At 44.6% G+C, this 22232-nt stretch overlaps 1 protein-coding gene across 3 annotated transcripts in view; it reads left to right on the forward strand.

The window, feature by feature from the left end:
- The window catches only part of LOC117425067 (breast cancer anti-estrogen resistance protein 1-like), a 63097-nt gene extending 43847 nt beyond the window's left edge, over nt 1-19250 (forward strand). For all 3 annotated transcript variants that reach the window (XM_058993872.1, XM_058993874.1, XM_058993873.1), the window contains 5 exons: nt 10692-10832; nt 14560-14679; nt 14782-16035; nt 17511-17600; nt 18561-19250. In XM_058993872.1, the coding sequence (XP_058849855.1) occupies nt 10692-10832; nt 14560-14679; nt 14782-16035; nt 17511-17600; nt 18561-19070 (2115 nt within the window). In that variant the 3' untranslated portion in view covers nt 19071-19250. The remainder of the gene's footprint in view (nt 1-10691; nt 10833-14559; nt 14680-14781; nt 16036-17510; nt 17601-18560) is intronic.
- The last annotated feature ends 2982 nt before the right edge of the window (nt 19251-22232 follow it).

A 22232-nucleotide genomic window follows, 5' to 3' on the forward strand; every position in this document is an offset into this window, starting at 1 on the left:
CTGGGACAGGACTCCTCTTGCTCTGCGGGATGTTGCTCTTAGTCACAGGAGCAGAGCAAAGAGTCTCACCCCACTGCCGTGGCTCATGGCAGAGTTGTGCATTTCACTGAGCAGGCAGCCCAGGAAAACCTCAGTGTACAGAGCCCTGTGTCTTCATAATAACTCACAATTTACAAGGAGGTTTGAAAAATAGAAGTAGGGTCTGTTATGCAATTGTCTGTGAATTGCATTGTGATCAGGATGGGGAGGGGGGTGGGAGGGCTGTGGCCTATGCGAGGGTTCTTACTATAATATGTATAGAATGGCTCCGACGTTGACGGTGACCAGATCTGCAGACAGAGCAGACGGTGAGCCGGTTCTGGCTGCGCTGCTCAGCTGCTCCGCTTGTGTTTTTTGGCTCCCGGCGTCCTGAGTGTGTGTTGACCTTGAAGGCTAGCCAGTTGATGCAGGCACACTCGCTCAGACAAAGCTGCACAAAGAGCCAGATGCACCCAGACTGACTTTTCATCAGCCAAAAAAGGGGCTATCGATTGCAAAAACAGGGCTACTTTCCAAAAAAGGGATTTTCGATTCCTAAAATGGGGTTACTTTCCAAAAACGGGGCTAATTTCCAAAAAGCATACGCACACATAAAGTCCTTATCACATTGGGTGGGTTTGCACTCATAAATCTGTTCCTTTGTATAGTGTTTGCTTTAATATTCATTTATTTTATATATGTAGTATTTTGAAGCATGACCTTGTGGACCCCTGCAGTGATTCAAAACTAACTTAACTGCCCTCTTCAGTGCTGCTGGTCTGTGTTTATAGTAGCCACAGGGATTCTGTTCTTTCAAAGGTAGCAGTACCATCACCTGCAAGTCGTCTGGGCTACATCTAGCTACCAACCAGCAACTACAGTTAAAAGAGCTCTGGACCGTGGCCAAGCTGAGTAATGTAACCTGCAGATTTACCTTGCAGTCTTTACAAAGGATGGCATTTTCCATGGGTTTTTCATTCTGAATCAACAGGAAAACCACAGGAACATTCCCCTCCCCCTTAGACCTCTCATAACAGAAATGCTCCAGTGAGTCATTCCATTGTCTATGATGGCAATAAAGAGATCATGGAGGAAGTTTTAACACATGGCTGCCCGAGTAATGAAGCCTTTACAGCTTATCTAACAGACTAGCCAAGGTGTTAAAAAACCCCAGATCCCCGCCCCCCTCGCCCTCCCAGACACACACATGCAGTTTAAAGATAAGGTCAGATAACTTACACCACACTGGTCCTCGGCAACCAAGTAGCCAATTGTTTCAAACAGTGTTGAAAGATTTGCAGTATTGTGAACTGGCGAATGAGTCACATACTCTAGGCAACTGATACGCCCCCCGTCTCTTTCCCAGTATGGGTTGGCCAGCAGTACAAGAGAAGGTGACTCTGTCCATTCCTCTTCTAAACTGACAGAGCTGGGGGGTTTCATTCTGGCATCTCCTGACTGCGGCCGTCACTCTTCAACATGCGCTGCTGTCAAAGTTTTCTGTGGTGTATCATGGTCAAAACATAGCAAGAGTAGCAAAGCAGAGGCAAAGAAGAGTAAAGCACAGGCAAGCACGGTCGAGAGACATAGGATAAAGCATGGGAAAAACACTATTAAAAAGGCTTATTATAAGTATCTCTCGACTGCTTTAAAATGAGATTGTCTTTGCTCCCATTCTGTTGCTCCTAAGCACTAAGCTCGTGGTTCTCAAATATCAGTCACTAACCAAATATGATCTTAATATTATGGGGACCCAGTGAGCGATAGATCTAATATTAGCCTTTAAGGCTTTGATTTGTATTGTTGTATTATTGTATAATGGATGGCTTCTTCATTATACATTAAGCTCTATGAGGGACTGTCACAAGGATGGCTGTAGTGGTGATGTCAGACCTGGAACAGAAACACACAGAGTGAATATGGGGTGAAACTGAGTCGCAATGGCTGCGCTCAGTATTTATTAAAGAATAAACGGACGTTGAAACAAACACACAGACTTTTAACAAAACACAAAAGGGCACACAAATAGACAGACAAACAAACGGTGGACGAACACTAAACAAACAAGTATCATGCTGGTCTTCCAGCACGCGTAGCATTTGTTTATAATTTTCATTTTTTAATTATTTTCTCCTTCTCTCTCCCGTTCTCCACTCCCGAACACACAACCCGGAGTGAGCGAAACGTGCATCTATATATACAGTTGTGCCGGGATTCAATTACTAATTACTTATTCACTTGAATCCCAGCACAGGCAGTGCCCGTGCTCACATACGAATACACATTTTATCTGCACGTGAAGTGATTGTGCAATCCCAGTGCCTAAATTAATATTACAACACTCGTGCTACATAGCCCAATTTATATTCCGTGCACCACTATCTCCACATATAACAGACAACATGAAACACACCACATACATTATAGTACACAAAATACGCACAGTTTTTATGACAAGCTTTACAGACATTCATGAATGCAGCTACAATCACCAGTCTGCGTACAAATACGTTTATAATGAATTCTTCCTGTACTTCAGTACCAATACAGTGTAAGTCAGTGGGTCCACTGCACTGGATCAGTCCTAGCACAAAGTAAATCGCCCCAGGCTTGTATAATGTTATGTTCAGGAATGCTCAGATTCTAGAGGGCTGTGGTCCAGGCAGGATTCCTAATAATTGATTTTTCTGCGATTGCTCTGGGAGCTTTGATTCGTCTGCACATGGACAGGAGCATCCTGATATTCCAGCAGCTCAGTCCGATAAATAATCCAAGTGCCGTGCTGCAGCGCCTGGGCTGGCAGCAGTCCAGCGAGGGAATGGAACCTGCTGAACGAGCCAGGGCTCCAGAGACTGCTGTCCATGTGCTGTTTACCAAACAGATTACCCAAGACTTCTTCTGTCTGTGGAATCGCGGCACGGAGAGTGTCATCGAAGGCTGTGATTCACTGGCTCGTGACACGGCTGGGTTGAGCCAGCCCAGAACTTTATTTTAACTTTATTTTAAACTCCATTCAGAGAAAAGGTCCCTCCCAGGATGGCTTTGATTGTGAAACCTGCCTGCATACTTTAGCGCATGTCCTTGCTGAATCGGTCACGTTCATTTAGAAGAGAAGAACCCGCACCACCCTTGCCTGCAGCTTTTGTACAGCAGCTGTGAATTTGCAGTGCTTTGGTAAATTTGGAAAGACTAGTACAAGGAGCCTTGCACAGTGACCTAGTGACAGTTAGCCCAATTTAGACCTATTCAAGATTAATGTCTAATACGTGCAAAATCACACACATTCCTTCTAATGGGATCATTAAGAGAACATCACAATGTATCACTTGAGACCACACTACACCACGGATATCAGAATGTGAATCCAGGAATCAGAACTTGTGTGTTGTTGTTGTTGTTGTTGTTGTTGTTGTTGTTGTTGTTGTTGTTGTTGTTGACATCATTGAGGGAGACTTTAACACAGCAGCTCATGGTTCATATATTTCTTTTGACTAGCCTCTGTGTCATTTGCACTTGAAATTCCTTCATGAAAGGAGTACGTAATTGTAGGCTGAGGGTGAGTGTTCTTCTTGAAGAGCCGTCCCAGGGAGGGTTCTGATCCTGTCTTTAACCCGCAAGGCTTGGCTTGCTACAGGGTCATTCCAGCTCGAGTAGGCTGCATTCTGGGGACGTGTTTCCTCTATTTATGGTTGCTGTTGATGCATTAAAATACATGACTGTGGTTTCAGGGTAAGTTCCGTGTGCACACGAAACAAGAGCTGTGGAACTCAAGCACTGCAGGGTGAGAACGTATCTGAAGTGTGCAAATATTTGGAAGACATCTCACCTATGTTTTACTCCAAGAAGGTGGTTGACAAGGGCTTTCCAACTAAAGAAAATGTAACAACGCAAGTCATTGACCCCCCCCCATTTGAGCTGGGATGACCCAATAAACTGGACTTAGTCCCTCCATCTGCTTTTATAGGATATAACGTCACTGCTAGTAAATGTAAGCTTCATAGCAGGCTAAATGAGCTATGTGTTTACTATACCAACACAGAGGGACATTGACAAATTATTGGCCAAATACTTTTTCACAGACAGCACTTAGGAAATGGCTGGGTTTATCCATAACTTCAAACACTAATCATGCATTCAGAGGATGTAGTGGCTGAAATGATATCACACAGCATTGTACTGCAGTTGCCTAAAATGTTATTTTTATACACAGTGTGTAACCTAATTGGACGCCTGTAATGGCTGGTTATTTCAATCTTTGTACGAGGTCGGAATCCACATGCAGAAATAGAAACCAAAACCATATCAGGCCAGCACTGCGCTGCTTCAGAAAACTGCTGGCCTGATGGAACTGAATTTTGATCATTTGGCCCCGTGATTGGCTGAGCTGCACTCGGAACAGCAGGGTTCTGGAGATGCTGCGTCTCCAGGGAGACGGCATGACATCATACTCTATTTATAAGTCTTTCTGACGGAGTGGACAGAGAGATGGGAGGTGGGGGGGGGGTGATTTTGAGAGCGACAGGCTTTTATTCAACCCTTTTAGGGCCTGTTCTCTGCCATTAACATGATCGTAATAGAAGACTTTTGAATACAGTGACTTATCACTGTTAGCAAACTTACCTTTTTCAGACAACAGCAGTGCTGACTGATTGTCAGGATGTGCTCAGTAAAATCAATGAGTGTAAAGGCCCCCCCCTGCTTGAAGAAGGAAGGTAACAACACAAGGCAGTTAGCCCTGCTGGCTTTTCCACTGGAGCCCTGTTGCTAAGGCACACTCCCCGCCCCCTCATGATGTCACAGGTTGACAGAAGCTCCACACAGCACTCCAGGGTCCCCTTTTCAGAAGCTCACCTGGGGGCTGTTTGCAGCAGTTGTGCAGTAGTGAATGCCGGTGCATTGTCCCTGCTCAGTCTGGATGGAGAGAGATTGATGCTGCGGTTTGTTTTTACAGCGTTGATGGAAACGGGGGGCAGCAGAAACCACAGCGCTCCATGTAGAACAATGCCCCCCACCCCATCTGACACAAAGCCTATTGTCCTTCCTGTAGTAAGGGGACAGCTTGGCCCATTGAAAAGGAGCCACTTTCAGTTTGTCACAGATGGTGGCCCAAGGGGCTAGTTGAGGCTAACACTGGCATCGGCACCTGTCATTTCCTGGGTTCAAGACCCCCTCCCCCCCCCAAAAAAGGCAGCCTTCCATTCATGTAAAATTGCAGAAGTCCGTACTTGTTTGAATTCCTTAGCACAATTGTATGAGGACATACGAGAACCCACCAATATGGTTTCTATTATTCGAGAAACGTACACTTTAAAACACAGTTTACTAAAGGATTTCATCTCTCACTCATAATCCATCTGGGTCTTTTCTCCATGACCTCATTATAAAGTATCTAAGGGCAATTAGCACATGGGAGCAGTGACATAACAACGCTGAATCTCTGCACTTCATTGATAGACGGTTTGGTATTTCAGTGGAAAGGAGAATGAGAGGAGCTCAGCTGATTAAAGGAACATTCTGTAAGGTAACGTGATCCCAGGCCTGATTTGAAAGATCTTTGATAAACAGAATACCTGATCGCTGTTCACGGAGTCTGTACTTAATCCACTTCATCTGATCCTAAGAACATAGTGTTGTGAGCAGTGAGGTCGTTCCGCCCACCGCATTCCTTCCCAGCACTCCATCCATGTAACTAGCAGAAGAGCCCTACCACTCTAGACTAAAAGGTATTCAGTAGGTAATACCTAATACCTAATACCCAGGTAATGCACAAACACACAGATGGACTAACGAATAGCCCTTCTCCTGTTCGGTTCAGTCCAGTTCCTAGGAAGCCAGAGCAGGTTTTGTATTGAACAGTTTGCTATCCGGGGGGTGCAAAGCTCACAAAATTCTAGTATTTTGTCTGTTGGTATGTGGCAGAAGGATGCTTTTTATTGCTCTGTCAGGCACGGGGGTGCCGCAGGGACGCTGCTTTTGTCTTTAAATTGCACACTATGGGAACGATCCACTCAGGGCAAAGGCAGTGTTTAAAATACAAAGTGTGGCCCCTTCAGCAGCTGTTAAGCAATGTTAAATAATGATTCCCCCCCTTGTTTTTGGGGGTAAGAGGGGTAGTGACCTCTTCAAGAGTCCCGCCCCTTCCTCTTGTGACATAATTTCACCCCTTTATTAATATTGAATACAATGTTTTGACAGCTGGGCCTTCTGGTGTTGGACTAACCCCTTGCTGGTTGTAATTAAAACAATGGATTAACACTGGATAAGCACACAGCCTGCAACTGGATCTTTACCCCCATCACTCATCCCTATAGCTGATTAGAGATTGCTAAAGAGTAGTCTGGACAGGCACCTGGCACTGCTGTGTGCCATTTGGACCAAGTATCTCTCAGGATGCTTGTACAGGGTAGATCCAGTACTGTCCTGTCTCGGGTGGGTGTCGTAAAAAGTAAAGACTTTAATATATTTAAAGTAGTTATGGAAGGGGGAATGCAGAGCCTGTTATACCTTTTTTTGGACCAGTTTGGGACCAGTAGCCCACCCACTGAAACCAGGCTGGCCTATGGTGTGACATCATCTCATCCATCAGATACAGTTTCTACAGTGGAGCCTGCGGAAGGGCTGGGTGATGACAGTGCAGTTATTGGACAAACAAACCGAGAAAGCAAACACACACTCTGTAATAATCTCTGCTGTTTATTTCCTGTGCTAAAGCGTGATCTGGAAACTCCTGATTTTTAAAGACGTGCGGCTCTCTGGGATTATAGGACAAGGTGTATTTACTGAAGCTCTGTTTGAATTTAATAAAGACTGAACATGCACGTGGCTTTGATCAATATCTACTGCAGCGCATCTCGTGTTGATAAATCTGTGATTAAATAAACAAAAAAGCATTAAGATCTGTGGTGGGACGGCATGTACTGTACGGGATATCCCGTGACCTTGTCTCTATTACCACAAGGCCAAGAGTGCAAACAGGACGGGTTTATCACCAGATTACAGCTGTATTTACTGGTCACGTTATACCTAATATTTAACAAAGGGGCATGGATTTCTGCACCGTAATCAAGTGTTTTGAGTTTTTAAAGCCAGCTGATTCGACTTGTGGGTTATTAAGCACTCTGGTATTAAGTGCACCCCATATTCCTCTCTTCTAGACTTGTCGCTGTCTAAACTGGTGCTCAATAGTCTTGAATCACGTAGACAGATATGAAATGCGTGTGAATTCTGCTTTATTAGATAGCACAACGCCGGTCGGTTTTCCAGACTCAAATTCTCTTTATTGAAAACAGAGGTCCCTTTCTCTTCCAGGCACAGTGTTTAATAACTCAAGGCTAAAGATAAATGCAACATGTCACCATTCACAAAGCAACTGCATTGCACACAATGTAAGCAAGTAGATGCTGTCAAAATGACTTGTGTCGGAGGCTTGCTAGGTAATGTGCGACTAGCTGTCTGAGATTGATGGCTGGGCTGAATGCCTTGTTGAGTACAATAAGCAGACCCTTACTTATTCAGCGGCTGCATACAGTGCCAGTTCAGATTCACTTTGCTGAAAGACACCCAGCGATCGCTTGTACAAGTAACTCAATTGTACAAATAATAAATTAAAGCATCAGAATACTGTATGTAATAATGGTTTGATATGGCTGTGAGAAGATCTGCCCTTAAGAAATCCAGTTTGGTTAGGATTAATCAGTCTTGTCACTTGAATGGAAGCTAGAATTTTCTGCACTTCTAATGCATCTTTGTTAGGTTTGGGGCGCAAAATGACTTGTGCTTTTATTCTGCTGAATAAATCTCCTTCAAAGTGACGTTTCTTAAGGAGACAGATTCATGTTTGATAGCAGGCTGCATGCAGTGTTTTCTGTTGAAACTGCCTTGTGTATGGGTGTCTATCGCCACAGCTCTGTACCTCCCAGGACTGAACCCTCCTTGGCAGCAAGGAAGCAGAAGGAAGCAGAAGGAAGCAGAAGGCCTTTCCTGGCCCTTTCCTGCCAGTGTACCCAGCGTGCGTGCCGATTCAGTGCACGTAACTGCTTTGTTTTCAAATAGAAACTGATAGCAAAACAATTGGCTCACACAATACACTGACCTTGGCAAAGCTTAGAAGTGTAAATTATTAACATTATAAAGAAAAGTCATGACTGCAATTTACCCAGAACCGACACAAACTGGCGTGACCAGCTGAGAGATACCCATTAAGGGCTTCTTTCCTATGCACACACCACCTAAACACTGGATGATTGTTATAGAGATGACCCATGGGCTGGCCTAAAGGAGGTGGGTAGGGTTAAACTGGAAGTGTCCTAACGGAAGTGGCTTAAATAAGTTATTGTTGGAGGCTCCTTGGAAGCCTTTTAACAAATCAGCAGTTTCACAACCACGCCTCCGCTCTTAATCTCGTCTGCTCCCTCTGCCTGCCGGAGGTAATGAAGTTAGAATTGCCAGGAGGAGGAGGAGGAGGAAGAGGAGGAGGGGAGCTGGCAGCTCTGGGCCTGACAGCTGTCTCTCTGGTTTTTTGCAGGCCAGTAATTTCCACCCTAAAGTAAGCCACGCTTCCTCGCTTCATCTTCAGAGCTCAAGCCCTGCCTGAGAGCCTCTTGAAGGCACTATGGAAAAGTGACTCGTTTCTTTTTATTTTTTTTTTTATACCTGATTAGTTTAGGTCAGCTGCACAATGAGCACAGTGCTCAGTAATACTGTATAACCAATACCCTTCCCAACCCTAAATCGAATCCAAACCCTAATGCCAAGCAGTAGGAACAGACTGCAATCCCTGAAGGATGCATTATTTATTTCTGCCTCAAGAGAAATCTAATCCCTGGAATGATGCTAATTTCCCCAGACCTCTGCCCCAAGGAGGTCTCAATGGGGCAAGCAGCTTCAGGGAGCCTGTCTGAGGAGAGTTCATCAGCTCTGATCCCTTCTCAGTATCTATACTCCTTTCATTGTTTTAATAACCCCCTGCAATGGAGCATTTACCAACATGACTCAGAGCCTACAACTGCTGCTTTGATTTTTATTGTGACACAGGAAAATGGAATGTTGAGACATTCCTCTGGCAGTTCTATCAAACTACGTCTCCTACTGCCATGGCAACCGGCTGTTCGTGGGGCAGGGGTTCTATTAAGAGTGCTTTTTCAAAACTCCTGTAAGCTTTTTATGAGAGTGACAGTTTCTTGCACCATGGAAGTGTATTTCGTCCTGTTTCCCAGCCCTGCCACGCTGGGTAGTAATTGCTTTGGTAAATAAGTGATTTGTTATCCGGGGTTCTGTTTGTTGTGACAGCTAGGCTGCCTTTCAAAGAAAACTAGGTAGTGACAGGCCGGTTAGTAAGAGGCGCTTTTTTGCGGTAAACAGTGTTCCTTTAACACACATGTCACTGTGATTGTGTGTCACTGGAGTATATGACAAACCTCTGAAAATAACTGTAAAGACCCCGATTAGCACTAATCTTACCTTACCTAAACACACTAAGTATTCCAAGGTCTAGGAACCCGCACCATTGTCTTTTGTTATTTAAATGAGATTATTTTTCAGTCTAATGCTGTACAATGTAGATGTATTACAATTTTAACTAGACAGAAATTGTGACGGAAATTGCTGTATTTAGTATGCACACGTGTAGTATATTCATAGAACAATGTAGGTTGGGTGCAGTATGCTCAAAATGTAGCAGTCTTTCTTCGTCCATTGCAATCCCACCTCTATCCTAGCACTCTTTTCACAGCTGTGCCTTCACCTGCAGATGAGAAATGCACTTACACTTTTAAGCAGAAAAGGCAATCATATGAGGGCTTGCTGCATCATCTGAAAAAAAAACATCTGAAATGAAGGAATAAGTGATGTTACTTAACCCTAAACGTAATCTTACATTCCAGATTGTCAAGTCAGCAGGGTGACTCCAGGGGTATAATTGTGCAATACAGGCTTATGTTTGCACAGTCCGGAGCAGTTTTGATCCCCTTGTCCTCTTTGTTGAACATGTGAACATGGCACCAGATTGATTCAACACTGTACTTGTGATAATAATGGTTATTTACCCAGTAAGGTCAGCTGAAACGACCCTGCTGTTTCCACAGGGAGCAGGCAGCGCTGACAATAGCTGACAAGCATTCCCACGCTGCCCTGGCAGAGTGCACTAGACCTGCCCTGGAGGGATCACCCTGTTAGGGGTTCAGAGGGTAGATCGGTTCCATTGTCATCGTCTAATCTTTGGCCTCTGTCAGTGACAATGAATGCCAGTTTCAGTCCTGGGTTCTGTTTTGTTGACACGTCTTATATACTCTCTTGTAACCCCTTGTGCCTTGAGAATGCATGGTAAAAAATGCTGTACAATATCATAACTATGAGGAAGGTTATCATAAACTCGCAATGCCCCTTTTGGACTCAACCCCAAATTGTCTTTCTAGAGGTAAACCACTTCTAGAGGTACACATAAATCATTTACTCCAGAATGCTATTTCCACAATTTTTTGAAAATGTTACATAGCACACTTGATTTGCCTGTTTCAGTTTCATATTCCTATCACAACAGCAGGCAAATTGCACTTTGGAGTAGAGGCCCTTACAAACCGTGCCCGATTCCCGTGAAGCAGGGAAGGTGTTGTTTGGCTCACTGGAAGGTTTAGGTTTAGATTTTGCTGACTGGAATGTGTCGCTCTCTTTTGCAGGTGGTGGTCCCGACAAGAGTGGGGCAGGTCTACATGTACGACTCCGGCAAGACGGAGCAAGACGAATATGACATTCCTCGGCAGGAGATTTACGATGTCCCGCCAAACAGGGGGGCTCCTGTGAGCCAGTACAGCCAGGAGGTAAGCCCTGCGTCTGAGCCCCTGCTCCAGGATGTGTGTACCCTGCATTTGAGAGTCAATAGGAACTGTGTGCTGACCTGAAAACGCTACATAAACTTCACGTTAAAAGTGTCCAACTTTATCATTTCATATGGAAGTAAATCTCAAGCGGTCCATCTCAAGGAGAGTTGTTTCGTGTCGCATTGGAACACGCGCAGGCCAAAACCATATGTATTTTGTTGAAAGCACTGCACTCCATGAATATTTGTTGAAAGCACTGCACTCCATGAATATTTGATGTTTAAGTGTTTTAAAGCAGCTCTGTGTCCGTTTTCAATAGCTGAGGGACTCCATGTTTTCCTATTTCTATTTTTAGAGGAGCTGTTTTCTGTGTAGTGAAACCCCGGCAGGGCTGCGTATAAACGGGAAAGTGCTCTTGCGTTTTAGCTTGTGTAGCTTTTTAAATTTAGATACGTTTCTGGTGGTGAACTGTCTGTTGTAAAGCTCCTTCATATCAGCAGTAACACAATGGTTTAGTACAGCACACCCCACCCTGAAAGTGAAAGCAATAAAGCCTGCAGGTGGCTGATGTGCCTGTGCAAATTGATTCGCTGCGCTCCCTCCACTGAGACTTGTACTTTCTTGCACGAGGAGGCGGGCCTCTGAATTTGAGGAGGGCCTTTTGACCTTCATGAAGAGCAAGCTCCACACTTACTGGTAACTCCTGTAAAATAAATGAGCTGGACAGAGCATTACTGTATAACAAAAAAGAAAGGGGTCCACTGTTAGCAAAGAGACTGCTGTGAATTCATTTAGGCTGTTACCAATAAACCTTCCTATACAGTAGAAGCAAGGGTTTTAAACCAGTTGCCTTACCTTTGATTAGTTAATTTAATTACTGTGATACTGCCACCCCTTGTAATGTGCTGAGAATCTTAGCACAAGTGGAAACAACGAGGGTCCTTGCCTTTCTTGTCAGTAGGAACTTAACGGCACAGAGAGCTGACATCTTCATGACAGTGTCCTACACAGAGGCTATTCATTCACAGACTGCTGTCGGCTGTGCCTCAAGTAGTTAAGTAGTAAAAAAAAGTCTCTATTTAAAGTCCTTCTAAAGCAGGGCTGTGCTGGAATCCTCCAGGCGTTCTGTGAAGTGCACAGAGAAGGACGACTTCAGTCACAATAACTTCTTTCTTTCTCACCTTGCGTTGAAATGCGAAAGAATTCATTTCAACCTTGAGACTGCGTGGAGAACACATCAGGTGGTTTGATTTAAATAAAAACCTTTCTTCGGGAAGACAGACTTTTCTTCGGGAAGACAGTGTGTGCGCTGATAAAGAGAACATTCTACCATTACTACAAATAGAAGCGATATCCGCATACCTTGATAACAGTTCATATTTGATACAGGGATATGTTCTGGGATATCAGGTTCAGAATATTATTTTGGCAAATGTATCCCCCCCCCCCTTACTTTTTTCCTTTTTCTGATGAAATAATGTTTGTGTGAAATCAGGTTCAACCCTAATTGTACAAATAAATACATTATATTCGTCATTGTAAAGCCTAACCAGTCCCATCCTAATAGATACACATTTAAAAGGCATTACTGGAATAAAGTTATTAACTGGAGGAATCACATTTCCAAATGCTTTAGAAATATCAGTGCCCACGACCACCACAAAAACACACTGAAACCGCCACTGCAGCGTAGAAGAACAAGGCCTCACGTTCTCTGCCGTACGGAGCAGGCCAGTCAGATTGGTGGAGTCACACTGTGAAGCAAAACAACAAGCACGTGGAGCCGGACTGGCTGAGAAACCCAGCTCCTGGGAGCGTTCCAAAGCTGCATGTTATTTTGCCTGGGCTTTAAGGTAAATATTTAGCTTGGTATTCAAAGTGTCCTCTTGCCCCTGGAAGGCCTTCAGAGCAGATGATGTCTTAACGCCCGAGTTCAATTAGAATTGCTAATGTGCTCATTAGACAACAACTAAAGGGTCACATTTAACTGTGTTCATAAAGAGTTAGAGCTTCCACCCTGATTCAGCTGCACTTGCCTTACACAGGGAAGGTTTCAAAGGGCAAGCAACAAATAGAATTAGTATGCATGCCTGCATGCTGCTTCCTTGCAATGAGCTCTCCAGGCTCTTCAAGAAAATCCCCGATCTCATTCTTAGGCCAGCGAGTTTTGTTATGTATTCTTTTTTTGTGTTATTCCACCCAGAACAAAACAGAGCAAATTGTGCTTTGGAGAAAAAACTTTGATATTGAGCTCCCCTTTGTGAAGGTTTACTGCACTATACAGTACAACATCGTAGGGGTATAGGAAAGTGCAGTAAAGCATAGTGGAAGCTTTGTAAAGCGTGGTAAAAATCATGGTCAAGCACGTAGAAAAATGATAAGCTTGGTAAATGCACCAGTACTAAATTTGAATGCAGTTTAGAGCAATATTGAACAATACTGAACCATCTGTTTCTATTGGATCTGAAGTGGTGTTCCAAATCCCCTTTCCCAGCAGCGCTCAGGTTTCATTGTGAACACGCCTGCTAAATATGACAGCACTGCAAATGCAGACAGTCCTGGAGAAGGGACAAGGAGCATTTTATTCTGTGAACGGGTACGAATATCTTCAGTGTACGTCAGATAAATGCTTATGTCATCACAATGCCCTCCTTCAACGGGCCGACTGAATCCTTTGATTGTTTACGCAGCTCAAGAATAATTCTTCAGTGGGGTGAAAGAAGCAAAGCCATTCTGTTTGACAAGCACAGAAATACATAGCAGGGCAGATAGATGGATGATGCCTGTACTGCTGTTCAGCATGTTGAATGAAATAACATAACGGAAAAAAGTAAAACGCACATGCAGTTCAGCGTGTTGTATTCAGCAGGACTGTTTTACATGGTTGCTTCTGTGTAGGCATGATGCTACACCTCTTCCCATTGTTTCCTACATGAGCTGCTGTTTGGTCCCTTTTTACAAAGATAATGCATGTATTCCCTTGTAATACAGCAGTGTGCACATTTATCAGACACCTCAAGATGTGTCATTTAAATCCTTTACATACCTACCTGCATGAAAACCTCTGCGTGTGCGAATCAGCAAGCAGTGCATAGAAACAACAGGCACTCATGTGTGAAAATGTTAGACTCCTTTCTGCTTTAATTAGGCATCTTAAACAACTTCTAAAAGGTCTCTTTTTACCCTCTGTGTTCCTTTTCTCGAACTGTATTTTAAATTAGTTGCACGTGTGGCCTGTTAAAGTCATCAATTAAATTGGACAATCACTAATTTGCCCATTTTGACAATGTTCCCAGATTTTCAGTTCCAGTGGTTTGATTTCATATGCACAACAAATCAAAACACCAGAAGCAATGGGGTGTTGTAATACATTTGCACACTGCTGTACAAGCCCACAGAAAGACAAGTGAGACAGACTTAACAACAACATAACACTTCCCTTGCAAATAATGCGTAATCTGTTCAATTTTCTCATCTGCTGAAACTAATTTAAAAACGGCCTTATTTTTTTAATATGGCACATGAAGAAGAAAATGTTCTCTCAGGCTGTATAATGAGCTCTCCGGCGCACACGTTTCTATTAACACACACTATTCTTCGGGAGTTTGAGTTTGTACAGCAGAAGCTGTTGATTGGTTTCCCTGGAGTGTTAACAGACAGATACAGTAGATGGGATTCTGTAGCGGGCTGCACAGCTAACCTTTCACTTTCGTGTGTCTTCTTACAGGTGTATGACACGCCTCCGATGGCCATCAAGGGTCCCAACAGCCGGGAAACGGTCCAGGAGATCTACGACGTGCCGCCCAGCGTGGAGAAAAACCTGCACAGCCAGATGCAGTCTCAAACGGTGAGCCACTGGATAGCACCCCACTTCAGAGTCCGCTTTTCATTATGGGGAGAAAAAAAAAAGTTCAAGCATTTTCTGATCCCTGTCTGTCTTCTTCTGCAGGTTTATGACTTCCCCCCGTCGGTCAGCAAAGACGTTCCGGACGGACCTGTCAGAGAAGAGACTTACGATGTGCCCCCAGCTTTCATGAAAATGAAGAGCCCCGAGATCAAGCACTATCTCTCCCAGGTCCTCCCGCAGTGCCCCCCCGGGCTGGAGCAGCACATCCCGGAGGACGTGTACGACGTGCCCCCCCTGTCGGGGAAGCTGCAGGACAAGAGCCTCGCCCAGGAGATCTATGACATCCCGGCCAGCCTGAGGAGGACCAGCGGCAGCCAGGACGTGTACGACTTCCCCAGGGAGCACCAGGGCTCCTCGATGGGTAGCAAGCTCATGTCAAACGAGGAATCGGGCGACTACATCTATGACGTGCCTCCGCAGGTGGTGCGAGACCCCGCCTCTGCAGAGGAGAGGACCATCAGCTTCAAGAGGCTGTCTGCCTCCAGCACCGGCAGCACCAGGAGCAACCTCTCCACCTCCTCCCTGGATGTCATCCCCGTCAAGGAGTCCTCCGTGGCCAAGGAGCTGAACTTGGACTTGGACGTCGCCATGGAGGTGCTGGTCAAACTCCAGCACAACGTGGAGAGCTCCGTCTCCTACCTCATGTCCTTCATTAGCAGCAGCTGGAGGAGCCAGGAGCAGATGGAGACCCACCTCCAGAGCATCAAGTCAGCCGTGGAGCGGGTGAAGAACTCGGTGAAGGACCTGCTGGAATTCGCCCGCGGGGCCGTCGGCAACGCCGGTCAAGCCACTGACCGCACGCTGCAAGCCAAGCTGGGAAAGCAGGTGCAGAAGATGGAAGAGGGCTACCAGGGGCTGCTAAAGCACAGCCAGGCACTGGACAACTGCAACTGGGCCCTCAGCGAGCTGGCAGGAGGCAAGCCCAGCTCGGGCGACGAGCTGGACCGCTTTGTCATGTGCTCCAGGGGCGTCCCCGACGACACCAAGCAGCTGGCCTCTTTCCTCCACGGGAATGCCTCTCTGCTTTTTAAAAGGACAAAGCAGCAGCAGCAGACCCCACAGACACCCCAGCTTGGAGACTCTCGACTCTCTGTGTCTCAGGCAGGGTTGGAGAACGTGGGCCAGGTAACCAACAACAACATCTCAGCCTACCAGACAGGCCTCCCCGAGAAAGCTAACATCCAGTCGAGGCCTCTGCCGTCACCACCAAAGTTCATGGCAGAGGAGTCCCCGGACAGCCAGTACGAAAACACAGAAGAGGGCTGGATGGAGGATTACGACTATGTTCATTTACAGGTTGGTTATTTATTTATTTATTTGACCTGATCTTCATTTTACAAAGCCTTGACCTCGCCCCTGTTACACACGGGCACACACACACACACACACTCACACACACACATGCCTTTTAGACCTTGGTGTTAGTAAGGGTGTAATGATTCATCGTGTATCAGTGAATTGTGATACTCTCTTTACATTATTATTGCATCGTATTAGAGGTGTGAATCCTTTGTAGCTTGATACAAGACCGAAAGCACAGAGATTGTGGTTCACCAAGTGTATCTCGAATGAAGAATAAGTACATTTTATAGCTGGTATGAAAACATACTCTCCCTTTCATTTCATTTGTGTCTTTTAGCATTCCAGTAGCCTGTCAGGACCACATGTATGGTGATACATATCGTATCATGAACTGCACATGGAGAGGTGTATCGTATCATGATACGACACCCCTAGCTGTTAAAGGGATTAGAATGAGGACAGCAGAAGTTTCACGTTACTATTGATGGTTTCTTTCAGATGGTGCACAGCACCACCTACTGGTAGCATATGTAACTGCTACAGAAACAAAGCATACCAACAGCCCAGGGCGTAACATGATTTTTTTTTTTTTTGTAATTGTCCTTAAAAAATGCTGGTCTGAATATAAAATATAAGAAACTAACATTAATCAATCCTCATGGTACTTTTAATATAGCCAGTAATGTGTGCTGTGAATGTGATTTGAAGTGAGACGCCAATACTGCGGTGTCCAGGCTAAGGGTATATGGATTGGAAAGATATAAAGAGATGAATGAGCTCCACGGTTTCCTGGCCTAATTTAAAAGTTGACTGATTCTATTTTATTGTAGTTTTCTCTTCTGGGTTTTGTAAAAAACTGCTATGTTTAAGGGTAAATAAAGTAGATACAATTTTGATAAAACCGAAGACATGGTACGTATGTTAATTATGTATGTAGGCTGATAAAACTGATTTTTGTCATTTTTGTATCTGTGTATGTTTCAATATTCAATATGCATCTTACACATACGGACCATGTAATTACCTTATAGTCACTATAAGTATATATGGAACTAATAAGAAAGTTGCCATAATTGACGTATAACTGGTAAATCTACCAAGACAGCCTTTATAAAAGCTTACCATAGTAAAAGCATGGTAAAGTATAACAGAGCATAGTGAAAGCATGTTTAGTAGGTATGTATTGTAAAGCCCATAGAGGATTGGTAAATCATATTTAAAAACACAGGGGTTGGGGATAGGGTTGGGGGTTGGGGGTTGGGGGTTGGGGGTTGGGGGTTGGGGGTTGGGGATTGAGGTGGGGGTTGAGGTTGGGGTTGGGGTTGGGGTTGGGATAGGGATAGGGATAGGGATAGGGTTAGGCTCTCATAAGTTACTAGGTGAGCCTTACTCTCTGCTCTATATTTGTAGTTTCTTGTTTGCAGATAAAGAAATACAAACAAAAATCTGTTATATTATTTTCTCCATAGGGTAAGGAGGAGTTTGAAAAGACTCAGAAGAAGCTGCTAGAAAAAGGAAACATTATGCGGCAGAGCAAATCAGTGCTGGAGCAGCAGCAGGTAGGAACTGGTCTTACCTGGCTGTGTGCAGGAGGAGTAGCCTGGGGTGTGCCATGATGATGATGATGATGAGGAGTCACAGAGCATGCTGTGGCTGTGTGTTTAGCGTTGCATTGAGATCCTGAACTGGTCTTACCTGGCTGTGTGCAGCAGGAGTAGCCTGGGGTGTGCCATGATGATGATGATGATGAGGAGTCACAGAGCATGCTGTGGCTGTGTGTTTAGCGTTGCATTGAGATCCTGAACTGGTCTTACCTGGCTGTGTGCAGCAGGAGTAGCCTGGGGTGTGCCATGATGATGATGATGATGAGGAGTCACAGAGCATGCTGTGGCTGTGTGTTCAGTGCTGCATTGAGAAGGGGTTGCCCTGAGGCTCTCCCTGTGTCTCGCAGGCTCAGCCCTCATGTTCACATCTGTGCAGGAAGAACCCTTCAAAATGCCAAGCGTTGGCTGAGCTCCAAATTAGCAGCTGGCATAAGGACACAGTGTTGATATACGTGTAACACACTAACATAAACACATTAAAGGGGAGCAGATGCTTATCACAATATGTGTTGTTGCACATTCCTATGACTGCAAAGCTGCAATACAGAAGAACTATGACTTAATGATTTATTGATTACAGGGATGGAAATAAGACTCCTGTTGCATAGCAGTTGCACCCTTTCCAGGATTTAAAACTGGCTTGATTAGCCACAGTGTACAGGCAACAAGCTCGGGCGTGTCTTATTAAAACTCCTAGTAAAACCAGGCACGGATCCAACTGCTATGCAACATGTATCTTATTTCCATCCCTGGATTGATTAATTTGGAAGTGCTCATTTCAAAGTGGAAAGCAAAGGCAAGAACCCCAAAGGTATTACGAATAGAAAGCAGGCACCCCCATAAAGCACGTATTGGATCTGCCTCTTGCACTGTGTTCTGTACTGACCCGTCCCCTCTCCCTCTCCCGCCCCGCAGCTAAAGCAGTTTGAGCGTCTGGCGCAGGAGGTGAGCCGGCCCATCGACAACGACGTCTCCAACTGGACGCCCCCGACACACTACGCCCAGGTGAGGAGCAAGCTGAGCCCCGGAGACCGGCAGCTGCTGCTGTTCTACATGGAGCAGTGTGAGGCCAACATCACCATGCTGACCAACGCCATTGACGCCTTCTACACCTCCATCACCAGCAACCAGCCGCCCAAGATCTTCGTGGCCCACAGCAAGTTCGTGATCCTGAGCGCGCACAAGCTGGTCTTCATCGGGGACACACTGTCCCGGCAGGCCAAGGCGCAGGAGATCCACAGCAAGGTGACGCAGCACAGCAACCTGCTCTGCGACATGCTGAAGGAGATCGTGGTGAGCACCAAGAGTGCCGCCCTGCAGTACCCCTCGCCCGCCGCGGCCCAGGACATGATGGACAGGGTGCACGACCTGGTCAACACCACGCAGCACTTCCAAATGGTGCTGGCGCAGCTGGCGGCCATGTGAGGGTGGACTTTATCAGACTTTTTATTGTGCTTTTTCGATTTAAAAGGACTTATTATCGGACTATGAAAGGCCATTGGTTGTAAATGAATGATTGTAAATATTTTTTTGGTTTGTTTTTTAAAAGAGATATTACTAGCAAAAGGGGAAATTAATGAACTATACTATATATATATATATATATATATATATATATATATATATATATATATATATATATATATTTTCCTGGTCAATTTCAATGAGGAAAAAAAGTAGTTTTTAGATGATATTGATTATTATTATAATTATTATATTATTATTATTATGATTATTATTATTGTTGTTGATGTTATTATTATGAGAAAATTAATCAAAAGGTGTTTAAATTTCAAACACGTGTATATAGAAGTGCTGTTTTCTTCTTGGAGGATAAGGAGGGTTTTTAAAAAACTATCATGTAATGAGATAGAAAAAAAAGAAAAAAAGAAAATAATTATTTTTCATAGGTGATTTTAAATGGCACGGAGGAGAGGCGCATGGAGACTACCTGAAATCCTGGAGCGGAGGGAGGGGGAGCAAAGAAGAGTTTGTACTGTGACAGACAATTATTCTAGATGTCAGTGATCTGCATTGTCAGGGGACCGTTTTAATTAAAGAACTCTGTGTGCTAATTAAAAGGTTCTAATTCAGTCAATGAATCATTTCCACAGTATCTCTTAGCTCTGATGATGATTTTTTTTTTTAAATAATAATGAAACACCATCCGGACCAACAGTGAAGTGGGGGGGGGGGGGGGGGGGGGTTACAGATTCCTTATTGGGGTCACTTCGTAATTGAAGGCATTGCTTTTTGAAGGAACGATGCCAGAATTTAGTTCATTTTGTAGCACTTTTACCTCTTGTAACCCATGTCAAACCCTGTCACAGCTCCATCGACTTAGTAGCCCATTTGAGACCCCTGCTAGGCCAAGATTCCAAGTTCCACAGAAATCCCTTTGCTAGACCGAGATTCCGAGTTCCACAGAAATCCCTTTGCTAGACCGAGATTCCGAGTTCCACAGAAATCCCTTTGCTAGACCGAGATTCCGAGTTCCACAGAAATCCCTTTGCTAGACCGAGATTCCGAGTTCCACAGGAATCCCTTTGCTAGACCGAGATTCCGAGTTCCACAGGAATCCCTTTGCTGGGGTCACAGCAGACCAGTTTGAGCGGCATGCAGGTCACATCTGAGCTGCACATCAATCCACCCACTGGCTGGGATGACAATGCTTCAGCTCCACTAAGCCACTTTATTTTCCTTTGCCTATCGATCTACTCTTGCTGGTGGCAGTGTGGTACCCGGTGACCGGACCATCCCACCCGTTTGGGGGCTGCTCACAGTTGTTTCTGTAAGCCATGGCAACCCTGACCGTGCTCACCCTTTACTAGCACTGTTAACTCTTTGCAGCGCCTTCCGTCCTTCCTTCACAGAGTCGTCTGTCCAGAAGCAGACAACAACAATAATAAAATGTGTCATCAATCTGTAAAGTGTCCTGCCTCTTGAAGTGTTGTGCACATTAAGGAATGCGTGCTATACATCAGTTACAGGGGCTATGAAGAGACCAGGGGGGACTGCATACCTAATTCACATCCTAATTCACTATGCTCTACAGATACTTTTCCCATGTGCTTTGAAACCCTGCTATATATATATATATATACCTTTCAAGGTACCCCTGCCCATAAATGAGCTTGCAGATACGTGAAGAGGTGGAAGTGGATAGGTGACCTCCCCCGTTAGACAAAGACAAAAAGATAATTGGCGGCTGGGGAGGAGGATGCGAACTCTGGCACACAGCGAGGACGTAATGGAGGTGATATAAATCCCTTCCTTGCTGATTGAAGGACAGATAAGATACTAGCTAGTTGGCTAATGATTTGATCTGCTATTGGAAATGTGTTTGAGGTTACATTATTTAATGTGAGGTGCCTGCCTGAACCACCGCTTTGCTTAATGCAATGGTAACACAAGGGGAGATGCAGCGGTAAAAACAGCAACATTGGTATCACAATGGGGACATATTCTTATTTCTAGACATGGTATGCACAATGCAAACTGGTAATCCACTGCAGTGCCTTATCAGAACCAGCGTAATATTGGACCAGGAACATTATATACACTGGCAATTTAAAGGCACCCCCAAAGGAAGTATAAATCCTGTGAAAAGGGCACTGTGACAAGTTCAAGATTGCTGTTATCGGAGCTGATACACTGTTGCCCGAGGGAAGCATCTAATTGATTATTGATTGACCCCAGAGGTAAATCTGATACAATCTCACCTAGTAAACTATGTATTATTCTCTTAAATGAAACTCTCGTTTACCATTCTCTGGGTAAAAGGAACAGTGCTTCCTACCTCACTCAATGTCCATTTGTTGTCATGTTGTCCTGTGCGGAATTTGAAAAGGTAACTTCTGTCAGCCTGGACTATTCTTTGCTAAACTCTGGTTAACTCCTGAATTCACTGCATAGCAGGGAGTAATAGGACTTTTTGAAAACAGGAACATGTGAAAACAGGTTAGTGGAATCCTAATGCACAGTTAGGTGACCCACTTCAAAAACCAGAACCTACCCTACAGATATAATTAATAAAAAATCACACACACACACACAAATTGTCTGCAGCTAGGTAAAGAATGTTCTAGCACTTGTGTGGTGGACTAGCATTTGCGCATTTATATGCACATTAATTGCAGTCTTTCTTGTGCATTTCTTGGCATGCTAATGCTTTATGAACATTTTCAGAGTGTAGGGCTGGCATGAAATATGAAAGTAACCCTCTGCCCTCCGTAGATCTCTCCCACCTGGCAGCACACAATCGGAGAGGACATTTACACAGGATTGATGCGTCACACGAAAACGTACTCTAGCATGCTGATATCCACACTGAGGGCAGATTTCTTATCACAGTCTACAAACGTCTGGAAACTCCTGTGTACTGTCACTCCCTGGGATGTGCTGCCACCTAGTGGTACAGATTGTGAACAAGAAATATACATAATTTACTGGAAAAAAAACTAAAATAAATACATTATTTAAAAAGTGCTGACCTAGTTATACTTGAATTAAATTCGAGAAACGGACGCGTCATTCTTCTGTGGAACTGCATTAGGTGAAGGCAGTAGACATACAGACTTAAAAAAA

This window comes from Acipenser ruthenus, chromosome 20 (assembly GCF_902713425.1).
Source record: "Acipenser ruthenus chromosome 20, fAciRut3.2 maternal haplotype, whole genome shotgun sequence".
Classification (NCBI taxonomy): Eukaryota; Metazoa; Chordata; class Actinopteri; order Acipenseriformes; family Acipenseridae; genus Acipenser; species Acipenser ruthenus.